This window comes from Bufo bufo, chromosome 7 (genome assembly GCF_905171765.1).
Source record: "Bufo bufo chromosome 7, aBufBuf1.1, whole genome shotgun sequence".
NCBI classification, from domain to species: domain Eukaryota; kingdom Metazoa; phylum Chordata; class Amphibia; order Anura; family Bufonidae; genus Bufo; species Bufo bufo.
The window spans coordinates 199,804,395-199,828,015 of NC_053395.1; the positions used below are offsets into that span (position 1 = coordinate 199,804,395).

Genomic DNA, 23,621 nt, shown 5'->3' on the forward strand with positions numbered 1-23,621 from the left:
TATATTGTCTCACATGTGGGTGTCAGGGAGCCGCTATCTAAGGCTGGGTTCAGACCTGAGCGTATTTGATATGCGCGTTTAACGCGCGTTTTTGTCGCGCGTTTTTATGCGCGTTTTTTGCAATAGTAAAAGCGCGTTTGACGCGCGTTTGTGTGATTGACTGCAGTGTCCTATGGCCACAAACGCGCGTCAAAACGCCCCAAAGAAGCTCAAGAACTTGTTTGAGCGTAGGGCGTTTTTCAGCGCGTTTAAACGCGCTGTAAAACGCTCAAGTGAGAACCAGGGCCATAGGGAAGCATTGGTTTTCATGTGTTGAGCGTTTTACAGCGCGTTTGAATGCGCTGTAAAACGCTCAAGTGTGAACCCAGCCTAATAGCGGGAGACTCCCTGAACCTCCAGGAGACTTGAGATCCCTGGACTTGGCCCTGGTCATGGTGCTGCTGGCGGAGCTCCTCTTGCAGGGAGAGGACGTGGTAGATCTGTGCCAGCTACACGCCCAAATGAAACACCTTCATCAGGTGCACATAGGCGACAGAACGTTCAGCGTCATTTTGTAGGCCCGAATACCGGTGTACGAATGGTGAGGCCAGAGCAAGTAGAGTAGATTGGGTGGCTGACAGTGCCTCCAGTACCTTCACATTGTCTCCCACCCAGTCCCCTGCTGAAACCGCAGAGTTGGCCCCCGCAGCCCATGGGCATCTGTCTTTTACCTCACCTCCTTGCAAATCAGCCAAGCAGTCTGAGCCCCAAGTCATGCAGCAGTCTCTTCTGCTTTTTGATGACTCTGCTGGCAGGGTTTCCCAGGGCCGTCGACATAGCCCTGCTCCAGAAGTGGAAGAGATTGAGTGCACTGATGCCCAACCAATTATGTTTCAGGATGAGTACATGGGAGGACCACCACAGCACGTCTCGGATGATGACGAAACACAGGTGCCAACTGTTGCAGCTTTCTGCCGTGTGCAGACCGGCATGGAGGGCAGGGGTGAAGAGTGGCTGGAAGATGATGTGGAGGATGATGAGGTCCTAGACCCCACATGGAATGCGAGTGACGTGTGTAGTTCGGAGGAAGAGGTGGTGGTCACACAGCGCCAGCCGCACAGCAAAAGAGGGAGTAGGGTGTAAAAGCGGAGCGGACGTCCCCTAGACAGTACGCCTGCTACTGCCCACCGCACCCAGGGACTGAGCACACCAAAGCCAACTACAAGGAGTTCCCTGGCGTGGCAGTTCTGCAGACAACGTGCTGACGACAAGACGCGAGTGGTTTGCACGCTGTGCAATCAGAGCCTCAAGCGAGGCATAAACGTTCTCAACCTGAGCACAACCTGCATGACCAGGCATCTAAGTGCAAAGCACGAGCTGCAGTGGAGTAAAGATGCATGAGTACAGGCGCACGCTGGTAGACGCGTTGCTGATGACATTCTCACCTGACAGCGGGGGCTCAGTGGAAGCACAAGGCGAAGGAAGAGGTCACCAACGCAGCTGGGGCACTGCCAGCACCTCAGAAGGCAGGGTTAGCATGGCCGAAATGTGGAAAAGCTTTGTCAGCACGCCACAACAACCAGCACCACCAGCTGATACAGAACGTCTTAGCCGGAGGCAGCATTTCACCAACATGGTGGAGCAGTATGTGTGCACATGCCTACACGTACTGAATGACGGGTCTGCCCCCTTCAACTTCTGAGTCTCCAAATTGGGCACATGGCCTGAGCTTGCCCTTTACGCCTTGGAGGTGCTGGCCTGCCCTGCATCCAGTGTATTGTCCGAACGAGTGTTCAGCACGGCAGGGGGCGTCATCACAGACAAGCGCAGCCGCCTGTCCACAGCCAATGTGGACAAGCTCACGTTCATTAAAATGAACCAGGCATGGATCCTTCAGGACTTGTCCGTACCTCGTGCAGAATAGACATGTATACCAGCACTAACCAGCCATTGTTATACTACAGCGCACTCTCTTTTTTCTATTTCCCTGGAGTGCTGTCCGCATCTTTTGCGGCCTATTGAAGTGAATGGGTCTGGAACCGAGCCGCCAAAACTGCGGCTCGGATGCGGACCAAAACAACAGCCGTGTGCATGAGGCCTAACTACGACTATTTTACAGCCATTTGAGTGCACAAAAGTTCAGGTCCCCTTTGACTTCAATGAGGTTCGGGTTCAGGCCAAGTTAGGGTCCCAAACCTGAAGTTTGACCCGAAGTTCAGCCGAACCCGAAACATCCACAGGTCCGCTCATCCCTACTTGGCATCTATTATGTATGTACACTACATGACATCTTCAGGGTAAATGTCAGTGTGATTTTGGGATGTCAGATAATTACATAGTTAGGGCTCATGCACACCATTGCGGCACGCAAACAGCAGGTTCGCAATACATGGGCATCAGCCGTGTGTGCCCCCCGCATCTCGGCTGCAGACCCATTGAATGGGTCCGCAATCTGGAAGGAACGGAGGTACGGAATCCCATGGAAGCGCCACAAAGTGCGTCCGTGGGGTTTCAGTCCATGCCTCCGCACCACAAAAAAGTAGTGCATGCGCTACTTTTTTGCGGTGCGGACCATTGGATGTGGATGAATGGGTCCGCATGCGGCAGCCCTTCGGTCGGGGTCGGTGCCCGTGCCTTGCGGACTGCAACTTGCGCTCCGCAGCACGGGATTGGCCGGCACATGTTCGTGTGCATGAGGCCTGGGGGTCGGGGGAAGGGGTTGCCTAATCAAATTATAACTTCTAGGAACACAGTCAACGTCTAGAGCAAAAGAACTTTAAGGGGGGGACACATCGGTTCCATGTTATCATAGAGGTACGAACGATTGTCAGGGGAACATTCCAACCAGAATTCATATGTTATATTAGACCGGAGGTGACCTGGATGGGAGGAGTGGTAATGGCTATGATGGTGGTAGTAGTCCTCACCCTGGCTCATGCACAGTAAATGGAGGGCACACCCTTTGTTCCCTCTGGGCACTCCCTGGTATTGGGGCTCCTGTCTGGGGTGCCCTTGATGGGAGATCGTTGTCAGGGTGCAGGGCAGATGCAGAGGGTCGGTAAATGTACGGTGGAGTCAATAACCAGGCCCATCGATTGCAATAAAGTCCTTTACTTAGCTGCCGATAGGAGTAGTAGTACATGTATCAGCAAAAGGCACAGTTCCAAAGTATATCACAGTGCAGTGTTTCCCCAATAGCTGTGTACGGGCAGCAACAATGATGGTTGTAGTAGTCCCCGAGTCACTCTGGAATCATACAGTCATCATTAACCCTTTCTGCAATTCCTAGGCTGCAGGGGGTAGATAAAGATCCGGATGGCCAGTCCCTCTGTGTGGTGGGCACAAAGGCAGTATCCCCTTTCCACAGCAGCAAAGTCTTTCTGCTATAAAGAAGTAAATACCTTTCTGTCTTGCACGGCCATGATGGTTCTTGAGCTTCTAAGGGCTTATGCACACAAACGTATTTTATTTCCGTGTCCTTTGTGTTTTTTTTTTGAAAACCGTATGGGGGAGCATTCATTGGGTCCCCCAAAAAACTGAAGTTACTAGTTAGAACATGTCCTATTATTGTCCACATTACGGACAAGGATAGGACTGTTCTATTAGGGGCCAGCTGTTCCGTTCTGCAAAATACGGAATGTACACGGACTTCATGCCTATTTTTTGCGGATCCATGTTTTGCAGTCTGCAAACTATACATACATCGTGTGCATGAGCTACAATATGTCTTGTATCATTTGTGGCAGCAGTGGCCTGAGATAAAGGTTCTCAGGAGCCTGCACATAGTCATCGGATTGTCATTTCTGCAACATGTGAACACGTCCTTAGGGCACAGGCTTGTTCAGTTTATGTAGATTTTGCTAAACATTACATGTGGATTTTTAACATGGACTTGCCCCAGATTTCACCTTATTGCAAAGAATTAAAAGGGATTTCTCATCTCAGACAATGGGGGCATATCGCTAGGATATGGGCCCCCCATTGTCTTATAGGTGTGGGTCCCCACCGCTGGGACCCGCACCTATAATCGAGAACGGAGCCCCGAAAGTGAAGGCGTGCACAGCTGGCCACCACTCATTTCTATGGGGCAGCCGAAAATAGCCGAGCACTGGCTCAGCTATTGCCGCCTGCCCCATAGAAATGAATGGGAGCATGGGCTGTGCATGCGTGGCACGCTCCTAATCACTTCTATGGGAGAGCGCTTGGTGGTGAATGGACCCCGGGAAATCTGGGGTCCTCCAGCCACAGTGCCCTCCTCCGTTCTCTATATAGGTGCAAGTCCCAGCGGTGAGACCCGCACCTGTCAGACAATGGGGGCATATTCTAGCGATATGCCCCCATTGTCTAAGATTGGAATACCCCTTTAAAAAGAGGACCTTTCACTAGAATAGAAAATCTAAAGTATACAGACCTGTAGAGCGGCGCCCAGGGATCCCCCTGCACTTACTGTTATCCCCGGGCGCCGCTCCGTTCTCCGGTTATAGCCTCCGGTATCTTCATAGTTAGGCTCCACCCAGTGGAACCTGCCGGCGTCTCATTCTCCCATGCTGTAGCGCTGGCCAATCGCAGCGCTCAGCTCATAGCCTGAGAGGTTTTTTTTTCTTCTCAGGCTATGAGCTGAGCGCTGCGATTGGCCAGCACTCCAGCATGGGAGAAAGATGCTGGCAGGCGCCACCCAGTTGAGCCTAACTATGAAGATACCGGAGCCTATACCGGGAGAACGGAGCGGCGCCCGGGGATAACAGTAAGTGCAGGGGGATCCCTGGGCGCCGCTCTACATGTCTGTATACTTAGTTTAGATTTTTTATTCTGGTGAAAGGTCCTCTTTAAATCTGTACATGCTTAGTTAAAGTGCACTGTGCATGCTGGCTCGGCTATTTCAGTCTGCCCCATAGAAAAGAATGGGAGCAGGGGCCATGAGTGTGCGGTGCCCTCCCATTCACTTGTATGGGAGCAGCGCTTGGTGGTGGATGGACCCCGGAGTCCTCCAGCCACAGCACTCCCCGCTCCGTCTCATTGTAGGTTCAGGTTCCACCTCTGAGACCCACACCCATCAGACAATGGGGGCATATCCTAGCAATATGCCCCCGTTGTATGTGATGGGAAAACCCCTTTAAACTTCATCCTCCTGGATCCTCTTCTGGCATTGCCTGAAAAAACCTGAAGGCAAATCTGACACTAATAGAATTGTTGGACTAGCTCTCCCTCTTGTGGAGATTATGTGTCATTACAAGACCTCACTTAGACATAAATAAGGATGTACCCACCTACAACATATACTTAATCAAAATCAGTGTATATTCTTGTGACCCAAAATTTAGATATTTGCTCATTACCTTGGTATAACAATAAGCTTTCATTTGTGTGAGCAAATGTTTGTTCAGAAGCTCAAATGGAGCAGAGTTTGTAATCGAATGCAGTTCTCTGCAGCATGTTTTACCTCCAGTGGATGCAGCTTGTGCAGGGGAACACTCATTGGGGGGTAGGGTTATCAAACTGGCGTTTCTGGGTCTGCTTGTGAGATCCGTTTCAGGGCTCTCACAAGCGGCCCAAAACGGATCAGTTTAGCCCCAATGCATTCTGAATGGATAAGGATCCGCTCAGAATTCATCAGTTTGCCTCCGTTCAGCCTCCATTACGCTCTGGAGGCGGACACCAAAACATTGCTTGCAGCGTTTTGATGTCCGCCTGATGAGGCAGAGCCAAACGGATCCGTCCTGACTTACAACGCAAGTCAATAGGGACCGATCCGTTTTCACTGACACAATATGGTGCAATTGAAAACAGATCCGCCTCCCATTGACTTTCAGTGTAAATCAAAACGGATCCGTTTGCATTATCATGAACAAAAAAAAATATTTTTTGTTCATGGTAATGCAACAGATCCATTCTGAATGGATACAAGCGTTTGCATTATAGGTGTGGATCCGTCTGTGCAGATACCAGACGGATCCGCACCTAACACAGCATCACACCAGACATCGGTAACCTTCAGTACACACATGTGGCGTTCTGCTGTGCCATCACCTGCCTTGCATCTAGTAGCAACGCCATAGAATGCTACACAGGGAGTCTACGGGTGCATTATACATAGCAGAATGTTTGACAATCTCTGATATGGAGGCTACATTTTCAAAACCAGCACCTGGATCCAAATTTTTTAATTGCAGGTCATTAAAAGTTTAGTATAGCCACTGCGTTATTCCCTAAAAGCTCTGTATAGCGCCACCTGCTGTTTGCCCTTTCTAAATTCTGTCCTGCTCACTGAGACGGAAGCCAATGCTCAGTCCCATCCAAATCTAGCAGAGCAAAGAATGAGTAGATCTCTAGATCATGTGAGGTACAGGGCTGGTTCTAGCCTCTGTCTGCACGGAGCTCCCTCTAGTGGCAGTTTTAGGCAATCAGAATATTACAAGTTGTCATAATCCCCTTAATAAAACAGATGCAAAATAGTGGCCTGGATTGCTCAAGTAATGCCAAGGGCTTCACAATGATGTACACTAGTAGATAGTACCCAGGTGAAGGACGAGAAGAGACATCTTTATAATCTGAAGTGCTTTATTATTGACAGATACAAAATATATTTATACAAAATGTAATCACGTCAGAAGCTCCGGCGATCTAACATCTGCGCGGCTGCTGGATAAAGTAAAGTCTTTTGTTAAGGACGACCTTTTCCACTGTGGGTCTGGGCTTCTGGTGAGCCAATTGTGCAGCTTCTGCAGGAAGTTCGTGGCTGAGCTGCAGGAGCAGAGTAGAAGAAAACTGAGCATTAAATATATATATATTTTCCCTACTCTGGGTAATGGCTGGTATCGAGTTTTTGCCCCATTAACTTGAGTAGGGATGAGCTGCATGGCCATGGATAAATTGATCATAGTCCTATTGACCGTGAACCTCAACTTGAGTCACGTTCAGTCAATCTTAATTTTTTGGGATAGTGACTAGAGTTAAGCGAACCTGCCTTTCGGCAGGTTAGAGTTCAGGTTTTAAGTGAATTACGAAATGGATTAAGTTCTCACAGAGGCGTTCCGTTTTGGGTGCCGTTATAATACAAGTGTATGGCAAGCAGAGGGGAAGCCTCGGGGCTGGCCATACACTTCTATTATACATCACTAGTAAGTATTAGGAGCAGTGAAGCGCAGGTAATATTTACCCTCCCTGGTCTGCGCCACGGCTCCTCTTCAGCTGTCGCGCTCCCATCTTTCTGGCCTGCGCTGCACTGTCCTGACCCCGTACAGCGTCAGGACGTAGCGCGCACACTATGACCTGATGCTGCACGCAGTCATGTGACAGTGCAGCGCAGGCCGGGAAGATGGGAGCGCGACAGGTGAAGAGGTGTCGCGGAGCAGGACAGGTAAGATGATTTTTTTATTTTGGTCTGATTGGGGCTAATCTCAGGTCTGATAAGGCTCCGCGTGGGCTGATATGAGGTCGGATGAAAAATATTTTTTTCTTATTTTTCTACTCTAAAATCTGGGGTGCGTCTTATAAAGCGAAAAATACGGTAGTTTCTTCTCATATTTTAAAACAATTTGTATACATTTACTCATTAATATAGTAAGAAAATATGCTTTTACATTTTTTGCTGGTGATACAACATTACCCCAATATTTGCCATGGTACAGCAGATTCTGATCTTAATGGCACAAGGGCTTTGGACTCTTCATGTATTGGTCAGAAGAGAGATGGTGACTTATGCACCAAGCTCCTCAGCACTCTGACCCCGCTCTAAGGCCTGTTTCACATCTGCGGGGAAGCAATCACTGCCGGGTACAGTGATGCACTGCTGGGAATTCCATCCGGCCCCATTGACTGTAATGGGACTGGCAGAGATCCAGCTGCAACAAGCCTAATGTGCAGAGAAATGGCTGGACAGATACCGTGGTGCTCAGTGGTATTTGTCCAGCCTCTTCTCAGCAGTAATGGATCTGGCAGGCTGTTCCCGGATGGCTCAGTCACACAACTGTATCTGTTCTGCAATTTTGCAGAATGGATGTGGACCCAGTCATTTCAATGGAGCTGCAAAAGTTGGACAGCACACAGTGCAAGAAAGCAGCAGGTCGTATTCTTGTCCACAATTGCAGACAGAAGGCATTTCTATCACAGTGCCGGCCATGTGCGGTCCACAAAATGCAGCACACACACACGGTCAGCTTGTCTGAATGAGCCACGCTGTGGTTTCTAAAAAACACTCCTTTGCAATAATACCAGTCATAGGTGATGGTGGAATATCTAAGAGGGAAGAAATCCCATGAACCGACTTGTGGATGCAGTGGCATACTATTACAGGATCACACTGGAATTCAGTGAGCTCTTCAGAATGGGCCATTGATTCCCAAATGTTTATAAAGGGTAAACTGCATAGCTAGGGGCTGGATTTTATACACCTGTGGCAATGGGAATGAATGAAACACCTGAATTCAATGCGTATTGCACATTTTATTCCATGTAGTTCTCAAGCACTCTACATGCAGTGCCTTTATTATTCCTCCTGGAAGAGTAGAAATAATTTGACAGTTGGAGTCACCATTCCCTTTGTCTATAGGGTGTTCACCTTCTGTATAATATTTGCCACTGTCAGGTTGGGCAACATCAGTCTAACAGTTCATGCATGATAAGTACCAGATGCTGCCCAACCATGTACCCCTAACCAAGCCTCCAGACCAGTTACCAAGAAGGCCAATAATCTAAAATAACAGCTGCAATCCATTTTCTTGTGCGACTGTCTTTTCACAGCACCAGTATAATGGCAGAGCTCTCTTCCCTGCTTTCTATCAGTGATACATTACATTGGGAAGACAGACGGCTCCCAATGAAGAGTCACTTACATCAGAGCAAATCCAATCTTCTCTGGGAGATGGCAGTGAACCTGGTGACAGTCTTTATGGCAGCAGAAGTGCTGACTGCTACAGTGCACATCAATTGCACCTGCTCCCTCTAGATCAAGGGAATTAGGGCAATGTCTTATCTGCACACATACTGTTAAGGGGTTAAAAAAAAGTAGCAGTTTCCTACCAAAAACAGCGCCACAACTGGGCAGGTGTGCTGCTGTTTGGAAGAAAGCAGCAATGTTTTTCCAGTCCTTTCAAGGCCTCTTCACGGCAGCGGATTGGGACCATATTTAATTTAGATCTTATCAGGAATTAGACATACACAGGTACCAACCTTCTCTAGAGCTCCAGCAAGGAAATTCATGGCTTGCATCTTGGTCAGGTTCACCGCAGAGCTGTCAGGGAGGCAGAGAAGACATCTTGTACTAGATTTTAGAACAGCGTTTCTCTAGCTAATGAGGCTCAGTAATCTGTAACATCTCAACGTGCAGCCATGATAAATCACCATGCGGAACGGGCTTCAGTATCCAGAACTTCTCCTGTACTCAGCTAAATTATGAACACAAGAGCCTATGACAGATTTGCAAGATGTTCTGTGGACCTGAAGTTGCCGTTACACAGGATGCCTACTGCAGCGAATAAGAAAACATTACTTACCGGTAATTGGTTCTCTCGATACCCATGACGGCACCCCATGTGACCAGGGACCTCCCATCCGGGACAGGAAACCTGAGAAGAAAAAAGGTTCACACCCCCACCAAGCACCAGTGATAGTAATAAATAGTACTCCGGAGGAGAACACACTTAAGAGAGAGAGATCCAATACAGTACATTATATCTCTTCTGATTTAGACTGTTCATCAGGGAAATTCCCTAAGAACTTTACTGAGGAGTAGAAGTCTACTCCGTATTAAGGTATTATAATTAAATATAATTAATATATATATTGGGGGGAGGGAAAAAAAAATTGGGGTGCCGTCATGGGTATTGAGAAAACCAATTACCGGTAAGCAATGTTGTTTTCCCCTCACCCATGACGGCACCCCATGCGAGAGACTATACATGAGGAAATTAGGGTGGGACCACCGCCTGAAGCACCTTCCTACCAAAGGCGGTATCTGCGTGAAGTTGGAGCCTGTAATGCTTTAATAAAGTATGTGGGGGAACTCCACGTTGGCGCTCTACAAATTTGGGCCAGAGAGGCATCCGCCTTCTCGGCCCAGGACATAGCCACCGATCGGGTGGAGTGAGCTCCAAACCCTGAAGGGGGAGAGAGACCCTGTGTTAGGTAGGCCTTGGAAATTGCCCTTTTGACCCATCTAGCAATGACTGCCGTGGACACTTTTCGTCCAAATAAGTTAAGACATCTTTTAACGTCAAGGCAATGATACTCCCTTTCTAAATCCTTGGAAGGATTTGTGCCAAAGGATGGAAGGATAACATCCTGACTTCTGTGGAAGTCCGTAACCAATTTTGGCTGAAAGGACGGGAGTGGCCTGATGATAACCTTGTCATCTAAGATCTGGGTATACGGAGGAAAAGCCGAGAAGGCTTGCATCTCTGAAATCCATCTAGCCGATGTAATGGCCAGCCACGTCCGAGAGGTCTATATCAGAATCCCTAACATCCGGGGACTTGTCTGGTGACCTATGGCTGCCCTTATTAAATGATTTTAAGGAGGCCCTGACCTCGGATCGTATTAAGGACCTCATGTTTCTGGAGAGGCTCCGAGACTTCTCCGCCGCTTAGAATAAGAAGATGCTAGGGCAACTCTGCATCCTGCACACTTTACGCTTTGTTTTTGAAGCTGCTTTTTTGGGGGTCTTTGCAACCTAAAACACCCCATTAATAAAAAGATCAACCTCACCACTGATCTTTGTCCCCACTCCTCAGGACCGGACTAGCAGGCCTCGAGGGTTCAGCGCGTCCATCTGCTGGCTCTGTCATCCTGTAGGAATGGAGCCTCTTCAGCACAGCACAGCACTGTGTGCTACATCAGCTGGCTGGATTCCCCCGCAGCCCCATTTATATTTTAACAGACGCGCCTAGGCTATTCCAGCGCTTTTCCCCCCCGCTTCCGGGTTAAGCCCCGCCCACCGGAGTGTGCATGCGCCTCCCCGACAGGAAACTGGGCAAAACGCCGTACAGCATGAGGGAAGCTGCTTGAACACTGCCACAGCAGCTCCCTCGGGATCGGCGCCGGAATGCAGACTTTAGGCAGCAGCTCTCAGAGAGCTTTCAGCCGCCTGGGGAAGGCCCCCCACTGGATCAGAACCTGGGCCTCCCCCCAGCTGCAGGTGAGAATCATCTTCAAACTTCCCAGGAACTGGGAAACCTGAACTGGTGCTTGGTGGGGGTGTGAACCTTTTATCTTCTCAGGTTTCCTGTCCCAGATGGGAGGTCCCTGGTCGCATGGGGTGCTGTCATGGGTGAGGGGAAAGTTACTTCTGCTCAACTTTTTTTTGCTTTTCATGGTATCCGCACTCCTGAACCCAGGTGCTTTTAATGAGACTGTCATAGGGTGCGTTCACATCACAGCTTAGTTCTGATTGGTCAGAAAAGTAGTGTTATTTTGAGCATCAGATACTAGTTACCATATTTTTTCCTCCATAAGATGCACCATTTTTACAAAAAAAAAAAGAAATAATAGAGAGATAGATATAATTATATATATATATATATATATATATATATATATATATATATATATCTATATCTATATATCTATATATCTATATATCTCTCTCTATCTCTCTATCTATATCTATCCATCTATCTTATGGAGTAAATAAAAATAAGTACTTCCATTACAAGAGAGCTTGTTAGTATGCAGGAGATGTAGGGAGCGGTCAGTGCTGCACTGCCTACACTTACTGCTCCTTGGTCAACTTAAACGCCACACATGTCCTGACTGCAATGGCATCAGGACATAGGCTTACACCATGACCTGACACTGGGTGACATCAGGTCGCAGTGCAGCACCGGACAAGACCAGGGAGCAGTGACATCCAGAGCAGGAGAGGCAAGTTCATTTATTTTATGTCTGATTGAAAAGGTTTTCCTCTAAAACCTAGGTGCATCTTATGGTCATAACATCTTCTGGATTGACAATAGTGCGGATTTCATGCACCATGTGCAGTTTTTTTTATGCCAAAACAAGTAGTGGACAAAAAATAAATAAATTCTGCATGCAGTTTTGGAAGCCAAGACCAGGAGCAATTGTCAAAAGGAGTTATAAAAACGTTATACTTTCTCTCCTTTCATAATCCACGCCTGATCTCGGCTTCTAAAACTGCACACAGAAACCTGACCATGTGGTCATATCCTGATGGTGACTAATCTCCTACTGGGTCTCAGTCTGTTCACATGGTGCGGTGCTGCGTGGTGGCTGTTGCTGTGCCTGTAGGTTGGTGGGGCCCAGTGCCGTGGAGGATTTTCCTGATAGCAGGAGTGTTGGTGAGCTGCTGGGTCTCACCATCTACAGGTGCTGTGTTGTGGTGGCAGTGGTAACCATGCAGTAATTTAGAGCAGGGATCCACTCCTTAGAGACCACCTTGACGTGGTGGGTGGGTCCATGTATTTTGACCAAAACATATACTAAGTGTTCCATGTACACATTTATAAATTATGCAAAGCAATAGATCAATGCCTGGCATGTAGATGTGTGATCCATCCTTCTCCAGAGTCTACCAGTTTACATTACCTCTACAATCTAGAGCAGTGATGTCGAACCTTTTAGAGACCGAGTGCCCAAACTGCAACCTAAAACCCTCTTATTTATTGCAAAGTGCCAACACGGCAATTTAACCAGAATACTACAGTCCTATAGTATATATTCCATGTACTTTATCACTTATCTATAACAGCCTGTGCTGTTCATAGTGCGCCCTGCGCCGATGAATGCCAGGAGAAGTCTAAGGCATATGGGTACACTGTAGACTTTTTCCAGGGTGCGGGTGCCCACAGAGAGGGCTCGGAGTGCCGCCTCTGGCACCCGTGCCATAGGTTCGCCACCACTGATCTAGAGGGTTAGACAGGATGTACACACATCTGGTATGCAACCCCCATACCTTGGCTTTTCAGATGAGCTTTTCTTTGCCATCTTCTCTGGTGTAACATTTTCTTCATTTCCTTGTTTCTTGGAGACTCTCATTCCCCCAGCTTTAACTACAAAGAAATAAATCAAAAATCCTTATGATGAACCACAGGTCGGATTTCTCTGCTTAATTTGCTTTTCATACTCCCCATTATGAGCCAAACTAGATAATTGCCCTTAGGCCCAATTCACACAGTTCATTTTAACCAAAGCCAAGTAACAGCAAGGCAAAGTAAAATACGGTATAGAGCTGTTCTGTCACAAAGGGTTAACCATGTGTCTAGCTGTGTGAATGGCACTTTCACTTCCTGCTGTTAATAAACCTTCTTTAAATTACAGAAGTTCATAAACACACTGTCAGTAAGATAAGAACTGAGCAATAATAAAGGTGTTTAGGAGGTCAGATCAGGAGCAGTCTGCTCTGCCACTAAAGAAACTCAAGGCTGCACAGAGAAAGGGGCTCAACATTTTTAATAAAGACCAATAAAAGTCCATAGGCATACATAGCCTTTAGTTTGTGTATTTGCTCCTTATATTGGGCAAAACATTTCCCCTGTTCTTCATTAACACACACAGGGTGTTAGATATATATATTTTTAAATCCCAGGAAAGTCTGGACCCCTATGCTGCATGCACATAACCTCAGTGGTTTTCAGATTTATGCCCTATTCCCCAGTTAGGCCATCAATATCCGATCAGCGGGGGTCAGACACCCTGCACCCCCCAACGATCAGCTGTTCAGAAGAAGCTCCATTTTGTGGCGGAAGGAGCTGGTTACTGCAGCGCTCATCTGACTTGCATAAAAAGGATTATCCTGTAATAAATAAAAAAAAATATGAAAATAATTGATGACCTATCCTCAGGATAGGTCATCAACATCAGATCAGCAGGGGTCTGAGACCTGGGACCTTCACCGATCAGCTGCGAGAAAGGGCCCTTGCTCTGTGGCCAGTGACACTACTGTACATCAGACACATGGCCTAGAGTCCTAGACGAAGTTCAGTCCCATTGAAGTGAATGGAGTTGACCCGCAATACCAAGTACTGCCACTATACAATGTACGGTGCTGTGCTTGGTGTGCTGCATAGGGGAGGGGGGGGCTGGCATGCCAGGACTTGGACCCAACATCATTTTCAGGATAACACCTTGAATGGGAGCAGTAACCAGCTCCATCTACTACACAATGGATGGCGGTAGGTTGTTCCAGGCACAAGTGCTCAGTAGAGATTAGTTTGCACTATAACTATGCAGGGTTACATTTAGGCTACGGTAGAGCCTTGAGAATTTGGATGTTCATAGACAGCAGAAATATTCTCCTGTACAGACACAGCAATCACATACACTGCACAAGTCTGACTGCAGCTGCTCCTTGGGACATTGTGTTCTCATATCTGAAGACGTCCTAAAAGCTCGCCCTGCAGCGGCTACATTACTCATCGCCAAACCCTGCAAACTACAGCGATATCTCGCTCTGTAGATTTTATAGTCATTGGTATCACAAGGGGGAAGGTCGGACGCTACCGGCGTAATCCCAGAGGAAAAAAAGTGATGCTATGAAAAGGGTAATAAAAATTTTTAAAAAAAAGCTTTGTTTTATTATTGCATCAAACCAATTATGAGCAATCAGCGATGACCTCTATATCCCCCTGCCCTCCCGTCTGTCCAGATCCACTCAGCTGATAAAACGTTACTGACAGATGGCCGCCTGGACCGCTTCAGTAAGCACGACAGCGCAGCTCGCCAGTCTGGGATCCGTTCACCCGTCTGGGTGTCAGTCATATAGGTTAATGGAAAAGTTTACACCAAACTGAGAATGACCCCCCCCCCCCCCCCCCCCTTCCTTATAGATAAGAAAAAAATAAATAGAGGAAGTTAAATAAAATATGCATCTACGCAGTGAAAATGTTAGCTTGCATCCACTGAATCAAAGGGGGGGGGGGGGGGTCCAGTCAATGTAAAGAACACAAAAAAATATAATATATGGAGATGCAGACAAATACGCATGTTAATTTCAAGGTGGCCATGATGAAGGGGAGGGGGAAGGAGGACACCCACACACATCCAGTTTAGATATTCACACCATTGGTGGGGGGCCTAGCCACTGCCATACACTGGTCTGCCCAGGCCATACTAGCCCATGGGGCAGAATTAATATAAGAACATCAGCTTTTGTTCGCAGCCACACTACTGAAAAACTGCAAAAAATAAAATAAATAAAATAGGAACTCTAGCCTGGTCCCAGTGCCACCTACTTACCTGCAGGAGGGTGTCCTGCCTTCAGCTCGCACACGTGCACAGCGCCCTCTTTCATGGTCTCTGTCGCACTTTGTTTGCTGCTCCATCCAGCTCTGCCCTGGGCTTTTATACGGGAGGGGGAGGGGGGTCTCCGGGCTCTTCCGCCCTGGCCTTTGTTTTGACGCTCATTCAGGATCAGCTGATTCTCTAATCTTCCTTCAGTCTGACCCCAGAGAGCAGCCGGCATTAACCCTATCCTTGCTGGACCCGGTTACTTCCCGGTTACTTCCTGTAAGATTAGGGTGGGGGTTTTGATGTCGGGAGCCCCCCTCAGAGGGGCCCCACGTGTTTTGTTCTACAGTAGAATGCATGAAAAGAAAAGTCTCTTCTACAGGAAGCAGGGGCGGCCGCAGGTGACGGGGGCAGCGGTCTGAGGGCGGCCTCACACGGGGCTGTGATGACGGGTTGTTTTCACACTTTTGCAGTTTTATTGCCGTTTATTGCACCTGTTTTTCGGCATTTTTTATTTTTTTTTGCATTAAAAACACCAAGGCACATTAGATTGCTTTTTTTCTATAGTGTATTTTTTTTTTACAGTTTTTTTTTTTTTTTTGCATTTGCTTCTGAAAATGCGCCTGTTTTGGAGGTATTTGTTCCTCATCCACCTGTTTTGATTTTTGAGACTAAAGGCTACATGCACACAAACGTTTGTTTCTGTGTCCGTTCCGTTTTTCTTGCGGATAGGATGCGGACCCATTCATTTCAATGCTGTCCGCATCAGTATGTCCGTTCCGTTGCCCCGCAAAAAAATTTGTGCATGTCCTATTTTTTTCTAGTTTGCGGACAAGGATAGGCATTGTTACATTGGACCCGCCAAAAAAACGGATGCCATACGGAACGTCATCCTTTTTTTTTTTGCGGACCGCAAAACACATATGGTCGTGTGCATGTAGCCTTAGGCTCCATTCACACGTCTGTAGCGTGTTTTGCGGATCCACGGATCCGCAAAACATGGACATGGCAATGTGCGTTCTGCATTTTGCGGACCGCACATTGCCGCCACTATTAGAATATGCCTATTCTTGTTCGCAATTGCGGACAAGAATAGGACATGTTCTATTTTTTTCGGGAACGCTAATGCGGATCCGGAAGTGCGGGTCCGCATTTCCGGAGCCGGGCCGCACATCGTGAGGCCCCATAGAAATAAATGGGTCTGCAATTCCATTCCGCAAAATGCGGAGCGAAATTGCGGACAGAAGTTTTCTAACTTTTGCGACTTTTTTTCCTGACCTATATATGCAGGTGTGCCTTTCCCCACCCCCCTGATTTAGTCGCAAAAACAGTATAATTTCTACTCCACTTCAGGGCTGGCGGACTTTTCTTCAGCAGTTTGGAGTGGCGAGTTGTGCAAAATTTCGCTTTAGAAGTCGGGATTCCATGGTGACTCGCGCCTATTCTCAGCTCACTCAGCAACATTTTCATGTGTGTACTAATTAGGCCACTTTCAGGCAAGGAGTGTCACGCTCCAGACCCGCAGCGCAGCTCCGTCCTGACCTTCCAGCACTGCCCGGGTCGCATAGCATTATAATGATTTATGAAGCTATGTAACCCTTTGGCCTCATGCACACGACAGTATTTTTTCACAGTCCGCAAAACGGGGTTCCGTTGTTCTGTGATCCGTTTCCTGTTTTTGTTTCCGTGTGTCTTCCTTGATTTTTGGAGGATCACCAGACATGAAGGAAAGTGAAAAAAAAATCTAAGTCAAGTTTGCCTTGCAAATGATAGGAAAAAAACAGACGCGGACGCAGATGACAATCTTGTGTGCCTCCGTGTTTTTTCACGGACCCATTGACTTGAATGGGTCCACGAACCGTTGTCCGTGAAAAAAATAGGACAGGTTATATTTTTTTGACGGACTGGAAACACGGATCACGGACGCGGATGACAAACGGTGCATTATCCGAGTTTTCAACGGACCCATTGAAAGTCAATGGGTCCGCAGAAAATCACGGAAGACGGAACAACGGACACGGAACACAACAATGGTCGTGTGCATGAGGCCTTAGAGGTCTGGAATGTACTGGATAACACTGTCGGCATTATGTCAGTGTTATGGGATACATTTCAGAAGTGTAAGGGTACTTTCACACTTGCGGCAGGACGGATCCGACATGCTGTTCACCATGTTGGATCCGTCCTGCGGCTATTTCGCCGTGCCGCCGGACCGCCGCTCCGTCCCCATTGACTATAATGGGGACGGGGGCGGAGCTCTGGCGCAGCACGGCGGTGCACGGCGAAAGGCCGCCGGACTAAAATTACTGCATGTCAGGCTTTTTAGTCCGGTGGCTTTCGCCGTGCACCGCCACGCTGCGCCGGAGCTCCGCCCCTGTCCCCATTATAGTCAATGGGGACGGAGCGGCGGTCCGGCGGCACGGCGAAATAGCCGCAGGACGGATCCGACATGGTGAACAGCATGTCGGATCCGTCCTGCCGCAAGTGTGAAAGTAGCCTAAGGCCTCATGCAAACGGCTGTTTTTTTTTGTTTTTGCGGCTTGGATGCGGGACCCATTCACTTCAATGGGGCCGCAAAAGATGCGGACAGCTGTCCGCATCAGTTGCTCCGTTTCGTGGCCCCGCAAAAAAAATATAACCTGTCCCATTCTTGTCCGTTTTGCGGACAAGAATAGGCAGTTATATCAATGGCTGTCCGTGCCGTTCTGCAAATTGCGTGACACTCTCTCCTCTGAAAGCGGCCTTAGTGAATATGAACTTGTCGTACTGAAAAAGAACCACCAGAGGTCAGACTACTAGCAATACGCCGAGTCTAATCCACAAAGTGTTGTGCGACTTTTTATAAATACTAGGCAAAAGACTGACAGACAAAGGAAATACGCCTAATTTTAGGACTAAAAACAGGCAAGCTTGATAAATGTGCCCCACAATCTCCTGAAGGTCTATGCCAGCACAAGTGGTTTGCTACTGGCCATGCGACAATATTTAGCCAGTTGGGCGTGACGGGGGCATGTTGGGTCCATACCATATCCAGAAGCTATAAATTGATGGATCAGTTGAAATGTTTGTCGTTACTTTATAATCATAGTAAGGGCCCATTCACACAGCCGTGGTGCCGCTAAGTGCCCGCATTGCGAACTACAAACCGCGGATCCGCGAAACAAGAAGTGGTTGTGTGAACTCCGCATTGCAGTGTGATGTGCAAGGTATGGGGATAGGTAGAAGATGTCCTATCTTTTTCCGAGGGCTTCCGATCCGTGCCCACAAAATACCACATCTTGAAGTCAATGGATCCGCACCACAATGCGAAGTTCACATGCTGTTCCGGAATGGAATGCTGGGAATCAGCCGGACAAAAACCGCTGTGCGTTAATGGGGCCGGATGGCGTCCGACTATGCTGGATCCGGCAGGCTGTTCCTGGGCGGAAGAGAGCCTTCCGGATAGGTAAACACAAGTGTGAAACAAGCCTCAGGACTCCTGTACGTGACAGAACCATCTGCAGGCTCTGTCGGCTGCTGGCTCCACGGTCCATGCACAGTAAGGGCTCATGCACACACATGTGCGGCCCGAAAACAGCAGGTCCGCAATATACAGGAACCGGCCGTGTGCTCTCCATATCATGGATGGGGACCCATCCACAAGAAATAGAGTAGCGTAGTTCTGATCGGAGGCACAGAGCGGAAGCCCACCGATGTACTATGAAGTGCTAACGTGAGATTTTGGTCCGTGCCTCTGTACTGCCTCTTGCATTGTGGACCGCTATTTGCGGGTCGCACATGTTCGTTTGCATGAGCCCTAAATCGCACCATGCACCATCCAGCTCTGATCTTCCTGCAAGTGAACGGATCAGTGCAAGAAAACTGACTGCAGATGGACGCCATCTGTTCTCTGCTCCAGCTAACGGATGAGGGGAACCCCAATCAAAATGCCCCAACAGAGTATTTTAAGACCCCATAAACAGTTGCTCTACAGTTTAGGGTACTTTTACACTAGCGTTTTTCTTTTCCGGCGCTGTTCCGTCAAAAGGGCTCAATACCGGAAAATAACTGATCAGTTTTATCCTAATGTATTCTGAATGGAGAGTAATCCGTTCAGGATTCATCAGGATGTCTTCAGTTCTGTCATTTTGACTGATCAGGCAAAAGATAAACCCGCAGCATGCTACGGTTTTATCTCCGGCCCAAAAAAATTAAGACTTGGCATACGTTTTGCCGGATCCGGCAGGCAGTTCCGGCGACGGAACTGCCTGCCGGATCTCTCTGCCGCAAGTGTGAAAGTACCCTAAGCTGGAATATGTTTGATTTAGGCCTCATGCACACGACCGTTGTGTGCACCCGTGGCCGTTGTGCCGTTTTCCGTTTTTTTTCGCGGACCCATTGACTTTCAATGGGTCCGTGGAAAAATCGGAAAATGCACCGTTTTGCAGCCGCATCCGTGATCCGTGTTTCCTGGCCGTGAAAAAAATATGACCTGTCCTATTTTTTTCCACGGCCAACGGTTCACGGACCCATTCAAGTCAATGTGTCCGTGAAAGAACACGGATGCACACAAGATTGGCATCCGTGTCCGTGATCCGTGGCCGTAGGTTAGTTTTTATACAGACGGATCCGAAGATCCGTCTGCATAAAAGCTTTTTCAAAGCTTTTTCAAAACCGACAGTATATTCTAACACAGAAGCGTTCCCATGGTGATGGGGACGCTTCTAGTTAGAATACACTACAAACTGTGTACAAGACTGCCCCCTGCTGCCTGGCAGCACCCGATCTCTTACAGGGGGCCGTGATCAGCACAATTAACCCCTTCAGGTGCGGCACCTGAAGGGGTTAATTGTGCTGATCACGGCCCCCTGTAAGAGATCAGGGCTGCCAGGCAGCAGGGGGCAGACCCCCCCCCCCCCTCCCCAGTTTGAATATCATTGGTGGCCAGTGCGGCCCCCCCCCTCTATTGTAATAATAGGTTGGTGGCCAGTGCGCCCCCCCCCTCCCTCCCTCTATTGTAATAATTTGTTGGTGGCACAGTGTGCGCCCCCCCTCCCTCTATAGCATTAACAACATTGGTGGCCAGTGTGCGGCCTCCCATCCGATGGTATAAAAGGGACTCCAGACTTTACATTGAAAGTCAATGGGGGACGGATCTGTTTGAAATGGCACCATATTGTGTCAACGTCAAACGGATCCGTCCCCATTGACTTGCATTGTAATTCAGGACGGATCCGTTTGGCTCCGCACGGCCAGGCGGACACCAAAACGACTTTTTTTTCATGTCCGTGGATCCTCCAAAAATCAAGGAAGATCCACGGACGAAAAAACGGTCACGGATCACGGGAAAACGGAACCCCGTTTTGCGGACCGCAAAAAAATACGGTTGTGTGCATGAGGCCTTAGTCTTCTCTAGTGCAGTGAATATAAAGTAATAAGTGGCGCACTCGATGCCAGGTGTAATTATTGTGTTTCCAGCTGGTATTTGTCCTGCAGAACCCAGGAAACAGGCAGCGCCCAGAATATTCTGTCTAGCAATTATCCTCCGCTGGCGGAGACTGCCTGGCACCTTGTGATGAAATGAACTGTGAGGTTAGAGTATTCTCGTGGTGAAGGTTACTATCAGTGGAAGTTTTCGCGTATGGACTTATTTACATAATGGCGGCACATATCCGGCCTCCCGTGTGACGCTGCTCACTGAATAATCTGCATAAAAAGCGCCAATGTAAAAACTTTCCAGATCAACTACTACTGAGGGATGGGGTCGTCCACTAAAGATACGGCCGTCCCTCAAACGGGCATGCATTCGGCCAGACATACAAAATGTATTCTTCAAATGTTATTTTACAATCAGAATATTAATTTGCAATGTTACATCCTAAAGAAGACGGACAATCAACATTTTTTACGCTCCGACGGACTATTCACTATCACTGCCATGTTTAATGCCAGTCTTAGGACTCTATGATAATCAGTGCTATTAGGAACAAAGCCTAACAGATCTCATTGACTATAATGGGATCCGTTAGTTTCTGTTCAGGAGAATCTTTTTTTCAGCAAAGATTTTTAGACGAACTCTGTGATGAAGGCTCAGGCGCAGATGTGAACATAGCCTCAGGCCTCCTGCACACGACCGTATGGCTTTTTCAGTGTTTTGCGGTCTGTTTTTCACGGATCCATTGTTCCGTTTTTTGTTTCCGTTCCGTTCCGTTTTTCCGTATGGCATATACAGTATACAGTAATTACATATATACAATTGGGCTGGGCATAACATTTTCAATAGATGGTTCCGCAAAGAACGGAAACGGAAGACATACGGATGCATTTCTGTATGTGTTCCTTTTTTTGCGGACCCATTGACTTGAATGGAGCCACGGAACGTGATTTGTGGGCAATAATAGGACATGTTGAATCTCAAAACGGAGACGGAATGCATACTGAGTACATTCCGTTTTTTTTGCGGAACCATTGAAATGAATGGTTCCGTATACGGACCGTATACGGAACGCAAAAAACGGCCAGTAAACGGGGAAAAAAACGGTTGTGTGCAGGGGGCCTTAGGCTTCTTTCGCACAGGCGTTGCGGGAAAAGGTGCGGGTGCGTTGCGGGAACATGCGCGATTTTTCAGCGCGAGTGCAAAACATTGTAATGCGTTTTGCACACGCGTGAGAAAAATCGCGCATGTTTGGTACCCAAACCCGAACTTCTTCACAGAAGGTCGGGCTTGGGATCGGTGTTCTGTAGATTGTATTATTTTCCCTTATAACATGGTTATAAGGGAAAATAATAGCATTCTGAATACAGAATGCATGGTAAACTAGCGCTGGAGGGGTTAAAAAAATATAAAAAATAATTTAACTCACCTTAATCCACTTGCTCGCGCAGCCGGCATCTCTTCTGTCTTCTTCTTAGCTGTGTGCAGGAAAAGGACCTGTGGTGACGTCACTCCGGTCATCACATGGTCCATCACATGATCCATCACCATGGTAAACGATCATGTGACGGACCATGTGATGACCTAAGTGACGTCAGCACAGGTCCTTTTCCTGCACACAGCAAAAAGGAAGACAGAAGAGAAGCCGGGCTGCACAAGCAAGTGGATTAAGTTGAGTTAATTTTATTTATATTTTTTTTAACCCCTCCAGCGCTGTTTTACTATGCATTCTGTATTCAGAATGCTATTATTTTCCCTTATAACCATGTTTTAAGGTAAAATAATAATGATTGGGTCCCCATCCCGATCGTCTCCTAGCAACCGTGCGTGAAAATCGCACCGCATCTGCACTTGCTTGCGGATTCTTGCGATTTTCACGCAACCCCAGTCATTTCTATGGGGCCTGCGTTACGTGAAAAACGCACAAAGAGGAGCATGCTGCGATTTTCATGCAACGCACAAGTGATGCGTGAAAATCACCGCTCGTGTGCACAGCCCCATAGAAATGAATGGGTCCGGATTCAGTGCGGGTGCAATGCGTTCAACTCACGCATCGCATCCGCGCGGAATACTCGCCTGTGTGAAAGGGGCCTTAGTCATGCACAGGGGCGTTGGCTGTTTTTTGGTCTGCAAATTGCGGATCTGCAAAACACAGATACTGGCTGTGTGCATTCTGCATTTTGCAGAATGGAACGTCCGGCCCTTAATAGAACACTCCTATCCTTGTCCGTAATGAAGACGTGCGGAGGCGGACAGCACATCTTTTGCGGCCCCATGGAAGTGAATGGGTCTGCATCTGACCCGCAAAAAATGCGGACCCAAACCACGGTCGTGTGCATATGTATTTTATTGGTATTTCATGTCATAGATACAAAGTAGCAAGTATGTGTGAAGTGAAAAGAAAATTATGTTTTTCAAAATTGGTAATAAATAAAAATCTGCAAAGTGTGGCGTGCAAAAAAAAGTTCAAGGGGTATGAATACTTTTTCAAGGCTTTGTAAGGGTCCATTCACACGTCCGTTGTTTCTTTCCTGATCTGTTCCGTTTTTTGCGGAACAGATCTGGACCAGTTCTGTACCCATTCATTTTCAATGGGTCCTGAAAAAAAATCAGACATTGAGCTGTCCGTTTTTTTTCAGGACCCATTGAAAATGAATGGGTCCAGATCTGTTCCGCAAAAAACGGAACAGATCAGGAAAGAAACAACGGACGTGTGAATGGACAGGCTTTGTGTCTCTGCCAGACCTCGAATCTACTGAGTTAGGCCTCTTTCACACGACTGTTTTTTTTCCCCGTTTATGGGCCGTTTTTTGCGTTTCGTATACGGAACCATTCATTTCAATGGTTCCGCAAAAAAAGGAATGTACTCCGTATGCATTCAGTTTCTGTATTTCCGTTTTTCCGTTCCGTTGAAAGATAGAACATGTTTTATAATTGCCCGCAAATCACGTTCCGTGGCTCCATTCAAGTCAATGGGTCCACCAAAAAAACGGAACACATATGGAAATGCATCCGTATGTCTTCCGTATCTGTTCCGTTTTTGCAGAACCAT

General features: G+C 47.7%; 1 protein-coding gene and 1 long non-coding RNA gene across 3 annotated transcripts; one reads left to right on the forward strand and one right to left on the reverse strand.

The window, feature by feature from the left end:
• Positions 1 to 6,519: 6,519 nt before the first annotated feature.
• On the reverse strand, positions 6,520 to 15,406 carry DAPL1 (death associated protein like 1). 2 transcript variants are annotated; one of them, XM_040440041.1, is made up of 5 exons: positions 15,166 to 15,406; positions 12,884 to 12,980; positions 9,471 to 9,542; positions 9,148 to 9,208; positions 6,520 to 6,720 (listed from the first exon to the last, which is right to left on the reverse strand). In XM_040440041.1, exons 1-5 carry the CDS (start codon positions 15,389 to 15,391, stop codon positions 6,601 to 6,603), a joined length of 576 nt encoding a protein of 191 aa, XP_040295975.1. In that variant the 5' UTR covers positions 15,392 to 15,406; the 3' UTR covers positions 6,520 to 6,600. The 2 variants fall into 2 exon arrangements, with proteins under 2 accessions (XP_040295975.1, XP_040295976.1); XM_040440042.1 differs by lacking the exon at positions 9,471 to 9,542.
• On the forward strand, positions 9,820 to 12,958 carry LOC121007814. Its single transcript, XR_005780476.1, has 3 exons — positions 9,820 to 11,213; positions 11,647 to 12,533; positions 12,839 to 12,958. It is a non-coding gene; the product is annotated as an uncharacterized LOC121007814 (long non-coding RNA).
• Positions 15,407 to 23,621: the final 8,215 nt, after the last annotated feature.